The 10,254-nt window shown below is 38.2% G+C and overlaps 1 protein-coding gene across 1 annotated transcript; it reads left to right on the top strand.

Moving 5' to 3' along the window:
- The first annotated feature begins 1,160 nt into the window (after positions 1 to 1,160).
- LOC307129176 (uncharacterized protein) lies at positions 1,161 to 9,382 on the top strand. Its single transcript, XM_079821388.1, has 2 exons — positions 1,161 to 1,181; positions 8,103 to 9,382. The coding sequence occupies exon 2, from the start codon at positions 8,108 to 8,110 to the stop codon at positions 9,272 to 9,274; it is 1,167 nt and encodes a 388-aa protein (XP_079677514.1). The 5' UTR covers positions 1,161 to 1,181; positions 8,103 to 8,107; the 3' UTR covers positions 9,275 to 9,382.
- The last annotated feature ends 872 nt before the right edge of the window (positions 9,383 to 10,254 follow it).

The raw sequence follows: 10,254 nt of genomic DNA, 5'->3' as shown, positions 1-10,254 counted from the left end.
TGGCTCTGAGATGGCTGCAGTGTTTTTTTGTTTTTCAGTTCCGGTGCACCTGCGCTCATTTTCAGTATTGTTTCATGTATCTGCGATAAAATAATGCAATACATCCGAGTGGCTGCTGTTTGAAGCTCATTGTTGATATGTGCCAGCCAGTGATTTTGCCTCCTTTTTGCCCCCAGTAAAAGTTTAAATTAGTTTTTCATCCTGCTGTGCTATGCCTTAATTGTTTAAGAAGAAAATATTTGTTCTTGAATGGCCATACATTAAAGGGATATTTGGTTCGGGTGTTGGTTAGGTTTCTGTGTTATCTTAAAAAAATCTAAAGCTGAATTTAATGTTAAATATTCTAGTTTTAAAGGGTTAGTTTACCCAAAAATGAAAATTCTGTCATTAATTACTCACCCTCATGTCGTTCGAGACCCGTAAGACCTCCGTTCATATTCGGAACACAAATGGAGATATTTTAGTTGAAAGCTGATGGCTGAGAAAGGCTTCAGATAGGCCTCCATTGGCATTCAGTACATTTACTCTCCCAAGACGCATAAAAGGCACTTAAAACGTCGTTACAAAGTCCATCTCACCACAGTGACTCTACAATAATTTTACGATGCGACGACAATAGTTTTTGTGGAGCCAATGGAGCCAATAAGAAATACCATATCAATAAGCAGTATTGTATGAATGATACCATTAACGATACCCATCCCCACACTTACAGGAGATCATCTCATTAGTTTTCACTTTTACTTAATTTTGTATTTGCTTTGAGTAATTATTGATTAAATGTTGCCTTTTATCAATGCAGTTATCTTTACTTTATACATGTTATCAGACACTTTTATGTACACTGATTGTATTTGCATTAGGAAAATTTAATTGTATAATTTTAGTTTTAATGTCTGAAAGCCATGAAGTATTATTTTTGCTTTTTCAGCTTTTCTGTTTTAAACTTCTCAATAAAGCTTTTAATTGCCTAATAAACTATATTTTACTCCACACGTGACTAAGAATGCATGAGATGGCTGTTTGTCTACATTAGTATTGTTGTGTGTTGTGTTGTTTTATAGATGTTTTGTCGTTTTAAATGGAATTTGGTGCTTTTTTGATGATCTGCCGCTGACCTCGCCGATGACGTCATCAGTAGCGTGCGCGCGCTCAGTCGGCGTCGAGTCTTCTGAGGAGAGGTGAGCCGTTCACAGTATTTCGCAGATTTAAACCGTTGTAAAATACACTTTACACGCTAACGAGGTCGTTTCTGCCTTTAGTGTGTGTGTGTGTGTGTGTGTGTGTGTGTGTGTGTGTGTGTGTGTGTGTGTGTGTGTGTGTGTGTGTGTGTGTGTGTGTGTGTGTGTGTGTGTGTGTGTGTGTGTGTGTGTGTGTGTGTGTGTGTCTGTCTGTCTGTCTGTCTGTGTGTCTCTCGATGTTTGGAGTGATAATGTTGCTGAATGTTACTGAATGTCCCGTGATCTGTGAGGGGAAACATGTTAAGGTTTGTATGTTTGTGTGAATGATTGTGTCTATGTTTGGAGTGATAATGTTGCTGTTCCTGAATGTCTTGTGATCTGTGAGGGGAAACCAGTGTTAATTTTGACAGCATATTTTTATTTAGTTTTAGTCATATTTTAGTCACCTGAATTGTTTTTAGTTTTAGTCTAGTTTTAGTCGACTAAATATCATACGATTTTAGTTGACTAAATCTACAGTAGATTTAGTCTCCTAAAATCTAATGAGTTTAGTTAAATTGTAATACATTAAGCATTTAAGTATTACATAACCGACTGTCACTTGAACTGACATTTTGACATCATTTTGTTTTTGACATTAAAAATACACAAAAGAGAGCTCAATTCACTTTTGTGTTTGTTTTTAAAAACATCTATATAGTTTTTATAACTTTGTATTTCTGTTTTAGTTAGTATTTCATGTTAAGCTAAAGCTTCAAATAAGTTTGTTTATTTTTTTTAATTTCAGTTAACATTTATTTAATTTCAAGTAACTAAGATTTTTTTAAATGGTTTTAGTTAACTATTATAACCCTAATACTTTATTTAATATGTGTCAAATACTGGTCTTTCCTCCTGACTATGAATTAAATGGGAATGAAATGAAATACAGTTTATTGTGTAAGCAAAAACGAATATATAATGCGTGACTATTAAAGGGTTAGTTCACCCAAAAATGAAAATTCTGTCATTAATTACTTACCCTCATGTCCTTCGACACCCGTAAGACCTCCGTTCATCTTCGGAACACAAATGAAGATATTTTAGTTGAAATCTGATGGCTCTGAAAGGCCCACAATGCACGGTTCACTCTCAAGACCCTTAAAAGGTACTAAAGACGTCGTTACAAAGTCCGTCTCACTACAGTGGTTCTACAATAACTTTATGGAGTGACGAGAATAGTTTTTGTGCGCAAAAAAACCCTAAATAATGACTTCTATAGTGATGACGATTTCAAAACGCGGCATCATGAAGCTTCGAAGCGTTATGAATCACTGAGTCGATTCAGCAGTTTGGATCGCCAAATTTTAGCAGTTTGGCGGTTTGACACGCGATCCGAATCATGATTCTACTCACTGATTCATAACGCTTCAAAGCTTCATGATGCCGTGTTTTCAAATCGTCATTACTATATAAGTCGTTATTTAGGGGTTTTTTGCGCACAAAAACTATTCTCGTCACTCCATAAAGTTATTGTAGAACCACTGTAGTGAGATGGACTTTGTAATGACGTCTTTAGTACCTTTTAATATGTGTCAAATACTGGTCTTTCCTCCTGACTATGAATTAAATGGGAATGAAATGAAATACAGTTTATTGTGTAAGCAAAAACGAATATATAATGCGTGACTATTAATTATAAACCAGCTGGAAATACACCGGGACTCTTATTTTGAAATCTCGCCTTACTATTGCAGTTGCAGGAGCTCATTCAAGTTCAGATGAGGAGATAAAATATGCATTGTTACAACCGTCTAAAACACATTACTATATAATCATTGTGAAGTAAACATTGTCATTATTCATCAGCATTAGGTCATAAACAATTGCCTGGCATAAAAGTGTGTTATTGATTGATTGAGCCGCTCTGGAGCGCTGGATTGGGGGTGTGTGAGCCTGTAGGCCGTGTGTTTTCCAGCGGTTAGATCAGCACATTCAAATTAAATGTGTGCATCTGTTACACACGACATCAGTTCTGACTGGATCTCTTCCCTTATCGTCCCTCCCTAACATTTTTGTCTCGTTTTTATTTGTTGACGAAAATTACAGTTGATTTTCGTTATAGTTTTTGTCATCCAACACTAGTTTTTATTTAGTTATTGTCTCGTTTTCGTCAGTGAAAAAAGGTCATTGACGAAAATTATGACACAAATTATTCGTCAACGAAATTAACACTGAGGTAAACATGTTAAGGTTTGTGTGGATGATTGTGTCAATGTTTGGAGTGATAATGTTGCTGTTACTGAATGTCCCGTGATCTGTGAGGGGAAACATGTTAAGGTTTGTGTGGATGATTGTGTCAATGTTTGGAGTGATAATGTTCCTGTTACTGAATGTCCCGTGATCTGTGAGGGGAAACATGTTAAGGATTGTGTGTTTTTGTGGATGATTGTGTCGATAGTGTTTTCAGCTGGCCTTCAGTGCCTAGTGTTTTTTTTTATATTGCTATTTATATATTGCTATTTAATTATTTGTCCCTATTGCCTAGAAGAAACAATTATTGATCTATCTCTACAAATGATTTAACTTCCTGAGTGTCAGAAATTGTAAGAATTTTTTTAAAAGGAGGAAAATCAACAAAGTTACAGGGTTGAGACATGTAGGATACAGATAATGCTAATGATAATTGTACATTTTAAATTAGTTAAAGCCGAGGTCACTGTAGACTAGGGGTCGACCGATATGGATTTTTTTGAGTGCCGATGCCGATACCGATTTTTTTTCATCAGCCTTAGCCGATGACCGATACGGGCTGCCGATTTTCTTGAGCCGATATTTGGAGCCGATACTGCTTTTGCTCCCTCAATTTACAACATAAAAATGACACGATCAGGATGATAACAATTTAAAATTTAAAAAAGGAACATTTATTAAACTAAAAAAAAAGAATATTTAACAAATAGTAAAAACAGGTGAGGTAGAACAAGAAAAAAAAGAGTTCAGTGGTGAAAATAAATTCTGAAAATAAATATTTAAGCATAAATAAAATAATTACACTATTGCACACAGTATCAACAAGCAAGCAGCATAATAAAGTGCACACTGACTGTACTATACTTAATTTTAAAACTATTTACAACCTAGTCATTTAATGGTTACACTCTAAGAAATGCTGGGTTAAAATAACCCAAGTTGGGTTGAATATGGACTAACCCAGATATTGGGTTGTTTTGACCCAGCAGTTGGGTTAAATGTTTGCTTAAGACAACCCAATTGCTGGGTTAAAACAACCCAATTGATAGGTTAGTCCATTTTCAACCCAACTTGGGTTATTTTTAACCCAGCATTTTTTAGAGTGTAGGTCCACTTAGAGTGTAGGACGCCTGTCTGGAAATAAGGGAAAAAAATATCGGCGAACGCAGCAGCCTTGTATCGGCCGATGCCGATACACGTAAAAAGCGCAAATATCGGCCCGATATATCGGTCTAATGTGGCGTTCACACCGGACGCGATTCGCGCGAATAATTCGCGCTAATCGCGCGAAGGTGGACGCGTGTACATTTTGAGTTTACTCGCGCGAATCGCGCGTGAAATTCGCGCGAATCGCGTGTGACATTCACTGCACAACAGATGCGAATTCGCGTCATGGGCGGGGCTTCCGCCAGCAGCTCGTCTCGTTGAGAAATGGCTGACATGGGCTGTGTTTACATGTCTTTTTTTTTGTTCATATCTACTGTTAATGTGTGACAAAACGTAGTTTTAAGACTTTTTCAGTCGATAATGTAGTTGTTTAAAGCTCAAATCTGAGGTTTATTTACATAAACAGTGCCTATTTGAACATTTTATCTGCCGTTGTCGGAGCTGTGAGCTCCAGAGGACAGCGCGCTCAGCGCACGTGAAAGCCGGCGAGGGCAACCTTTCCTCGGCCAGTCCTTCTGCCGTCTCCCGCTGGCTCTGATGTCTCTGTGGTGTGTCTCGAGCTATAATTCGTCTTGTAACGGCCGATCTTTGGTCTCATGGATCTATAATTTGTTCCCTGGCAAATCGTTTAGGCTGAGGGCAAAGATAAGTTTCATTACTTTATATTTTTAGGCTATAACTGTACGTTGCAGTTGTAACGTTAGCCTACTAGCACTGACTTTGAATGTTTGACTGCATTGTTGCTTTGTTTCATGTATAGCTTGTTATACATTACTGATACTTTTGTATTATTGATCATACATAAACTTGCATTTAACAAAAAGAGACTGGGTTGTGTTTCATGTAATTTAATGTTATCACAGTGATAATCATATTGTCTGAACCAGATATCAATATACAGATTTTCTCTTCATTGTTGTCACTACTAGAGCAAGCTCCTGATTGGTTAACGCGGCGCGAAATATCCGCCAAAGTTCAGATTTTTCAACTTGAGCGTTTCGCGCGATTCACGCGATTCGCGCGAATCGCGCGTTCAAAACGCTCAAGTCGCGTCCTTCTCGCCGCCTCAATCGCGCGAATCGCGCGAATCTCGCCGCCTCATTCGCGCGAATCGCGCCGCAGAATGCCATTTCGCGTCTCTGCATTGACTTAACATGTAAATCACTCGCGCTAATCGCGCGAATCGCGTCCGGTGTGAACGCACCATAACACTACTGTAGACCAGGGATGTGATGGTGAAGAAATTTCCCACCGGTTATTTGACATGTGCCAATACCGGTATCTAGGGCTGGGACGGTTACCGCATTATCGCAATACCGTGGTCACGTGACGCCTACCGCGGGTCTGAGAACGTCACCGCCATCACCGCAAAAAAAAAAAAAAAAAAAAAAAAACCTTGGCCTGCCCATGTGTGCACGTTGTGTCTAATTCCATGGATTCATTGATTCTAATGACATGGATTGTGTCTAATGACATGTGTGTCTTATATGGATTCAAGGTTTTCTAAACAAAACCTAATCAAAAGATGGAGCAAATCCGACCTTTCGCGAGTTGGGGAGCGCAATGTTCCATTATAACATTCCATTTTTACCTGTGTAATGTCTTGCAGCCTATAATTTGAATTTAATTTTACTAAAGCATAAAATACAGGCGCATAAGCAGGACCTCAGTTTTTAATTGCACGTGCTTAACACAATTCTCTCACATGGTTGCGCAGCCGACAATAGCGGGTAGGGAGATAGAAGTCATGAACGCAGAAAAAGAACGCACCGCCCGGGCCATGGGTTTGTGTCGACCGCTGGTGACCGCTTTCTCCCATAGCTGGCAAAAAAAACACGGCTTCAGAAAGAACAAACTGAGCTGGACCTGCCTCAGCACTCCTTAGTAGGCTACTGGTAAGTTTTAACTCTCTTCCAACTCTGTTTGGGAAAGATTGACTACAAATAAGCTGGGCCTGCGAAATTTCATTCAATATAATCAATAAATAATCTATTGTAGGCAATTAAGTATAAGTTGGCTATGTGATTCTGAAATTCCAATTTCATTAAAAGGCTATCGAAAAAGATATCCGTCTGGCAGGCTTACAACCACAGTAGTGTGCGACACTTTGTTAAAGTAAATAGCCTTCGTTAAATATTTGAACCACTGAGACAACAGCGCACACGAGATATATAAATTAATATGACTATGTAAAAATATGTAATATAAATATAAATAATAAGTAATATACAATCACGGTAGTGTGAGCAGCGACACTTTGTTAAATTAAATAGCCTTCGTTAAATAGCACCACTGAGACAAAAGCGCACACGAGATAGAAATATAGCCTATATATAAATTAATATAAATATGTAAAAATAGGCCTAATATAATATGTAAAAATTATTTATGTAATATAAATAACAAATATAAATAATTATATAGGCCTATATATATATATATATATATATGTATATATATGTGTATGTGTGTGTGTGTGTAAAATACAATCATTAGCCTAAATAGCCTTGTTAAATTAGCCTAAAAAGCTTTGTTAAATAGCCTTGAACCACTGAGACAAAAGCGCACACCACACAAGATATGTAAAATAATATAAATATGTAAATGTTATAAAAATAAATATAAATAATAAAAGTAGCATAATATACAATCAAGGTAGTGTGAGCAGCGAGTGACTACACTTTGTTAAATTAAATAGCCGTGCGCCTTCGTTATAGTCTTCATTAACCACTGAGACAAAAGCGCACACGAGGTGTAAATGTAAATTAATAGCCTGAATATTTAAAAATATGTAATATAAAAATATAAATACTATAAATATAAATAATATATTATATTATATGGGCGGGTGTGCGCGAAAGTCTATAGTTTAAGTGATTGTTTGATGACGACGACTGTAATCTGAAAGTAAAAATATGGGAAATAAATAAACAAATACATATATATTACTGATCAATACCGAAAAATAAAAATGTGTTTGTTTATCTTTGTTTATGCTGTTCCATCTTCAGATCTCTCAGTCGTGATCTGATCTGCTAAAATCTGATCAGCAAAAAATATGAAGGCTGGGCCTGGGATGTAAACCATAGCCTAGTCTATATTTCGTTTTGCCAGCACTTTTTTTTCAGATATCATTCCATTTCTGTTCTAATTGTTCCTGTTCTAAACGTGAAAAAATAAATGTAAAATAAACATGTTCCTTATTATGTTCAATTGCCTGCGCTGGTGTGTGCGTGTGCGGCCGTGCGCCAAAGTCGAGCGGGAGCCGTTTAAAGCGGTTTACCGCTGAACCGCGGGAATTTCTTGCTTTTCAACCGCTGAACCGCGGGAATTTCTTGCTTTTCAACCGCGGTAAGAAAAAATCCATACCGTCCCAGCCCTACCGGTATCTCAGTTGGAGTTTTCCCTCTTTTGCACCTCGCAAAGCAAAAGTAAAATGTGCATGCCCGCACGGGCGTACATAATGGTGCGGAGCAGAGTGAACATGTTCTATTAATACTTTTTTTTCTTCTTTGATTTCAGACGTGATGGAAGAGGGTGAGGAGAGTGAAGAACTGAGTGAAGTTAAGGAGGAACATCATGTCAAACCTGGAGAAAAACCTTTGAGTCGCTCAAAGACTAAAAAGACATTTATAAAGAAAACAAGATCCAAGAAATCTACAACCTGCACTCAGTGTGGGAAGAGTTTCACAACCAAACAATGTCTTGAGCGTCACATTAGAATCCACACCGGAGAGAAGCCATTCTCATGTGATCAGTGTGGGAAGAGTTTCACAACCAAACAATGTCTTGAGCGTCACATGAGAATCCACACCGGAGAGAAACCATTCTCATGTGATCAGTGTGGGAAGAGTTTCCCAATAAAACATTGTCTTGAGCGGCACAAGAAAGTTCACACCGGAGACAAGCCGTTCACATGTGATCAGTGCGGCAAAACATTTCTTAGAGCATCACACCTGAAGAGACACCTGACAGTTCATACTAAGGAGAAGCCACATTCATGTTCTGTGTGTGGAAAGAGATTTTCACAGCTGCAACATTTACACAGACATGAGAAAATACACACTGGTGTGAGAGAGTACATGTGCTTTGAGTGTGAGAAGACTTTTATTACTGCGAGCCATTTAAAAAAGCATCAGAGGATTCACACTGGAGAGAAACCTTACAAGTGTTCACACTGTGACAAGAGATTTAATCGGTCAGGACATCTGAAAATACATGAGAAGATCCACACTGGAGAGAAGCCGTACACATGTGATCAATGTGGGAAAACATTTCTTAGGGCATCAAACCTGAAGGCACACCTGACAGTTCATACGAAGGAGAAGCCACATTCATGTTCTGTGTGTGGAAAGAGTTTTTCACTGCTACAAACTTTACACAGACATGAGAAAATACACACTGGTGTGAGAGAGTACATGTGCTTTGAGTGTGAGAAGACTTTTACTTCAGGGAGCGATTTAAAACTACACCAGAGGATTCACACTGGAGAAAAACCTTACACGTGTTCACACTGTGACAAGAGATTTAATCAGTCAGGACATCTGAAATCACATGAGTGGATCCACACTGGAGAGAAACCCCACACGTGTGATCAGTGTGTGAAGAGTTTCCCTATTAAAAGTCACCTGAAGAGACACATGAAGATCCATGCAGTGGAGAAACCACATCACCACAGTCTGAAATCACTGTAAGTAGTTAATCTATAGTAGCAATAAAGTATCTTCTGTGTAAGTTATTCACAGAAAAATCTCTCCTCTCCACCTGTTATCTTCATGACATTAAAATAGATCATAATCGTGCACAGCAGTTGTCGAGCAGATTTGATGGGATTGAAATGACTATTGAACTATTCAGTGATCTTGACTTAGAGCTTCACATTTGACTCTCATATGACATCTCAAATGATCTAATGTTTCTTTTAGACCTGATGGATGTGAACAGGAAAGAAAGAAAAAATAGAAAATATGTATCTGCCCTCAAACAATGATTCACATGTAAATCAAGGTAAACCCAGTTCTGGCTGACTTTCTCTGCCTTTTGAGAAAATTAGAGCTCAGATGAGCCGATCTGGAATCTTTCCCTGTATGCCATCATATGGGGAACCCTCCCCTTCCTCTGCTTTGACCGCCCCGAGAATTTGGATGAAATGGATTCAGTTTATTTTACGCGCAATGTCAGACAATATGGATTTGACAGCACTGTGACAAACAGTGAGTAACAGTGTTCATTAAATGCCTGATCTGTGATCAGTGATTTCTAATGTGTAGCTAATCATTCAAGTTCACTCAGACTTTCTCTCTAAATTGTTTGTCTTATACTGTTTATGCATGTGTTGGGGTAACAGGTTTTAAGACCCAAGACCAGGAGTCAGGAGTTAAATTAATTAAAGAAACATTTACTGAAGAAATAGTTCAAGCTTCAAATCTCACAAGGAGTTCGTAGGCCACGCTCCCTCTACCCCGCCTATCATACATACAATATCTCAACAGTTATACTGTTTTCAAGGTCCAGCCACGTCATTATTGCCATGTGGATAATTCTGATTGGCCCAGAGAAAATGCACAGTCACGGTAAATTGCCACACGAGGATAGATAGCAGGAATATCTTTAAACTAGGCATGCTAGTTGTCGCCCATCCCTAGAATTCGATCATTGTTGACCTCAGAGGTCG

This window comes from Gobio gobio (assembly GCF_949357685.1).
Source record: "Gobio gobio genome assembly, chromosome: 1".
Lineage (NCBI taxonomy): Eukaryota > Metazoa > Chordata > Actinopteri > Cypriniformes > Gobionidae > Gobio > Gobio gobio.
Note: the sequence above shows the minus strand (reverse complement) of the source record. Positions and strands in the feature narration are given on the sequence as shown.

Coding starts and splice junctions, on each gene's coding strand:
- LOC307129176 (XM_079821388.1), top strand. CDS start 8,108: ATGGAAGAGGGTGAGGAGAGTGAAGAACTGAGTGAAGTTAAGGAGGAA.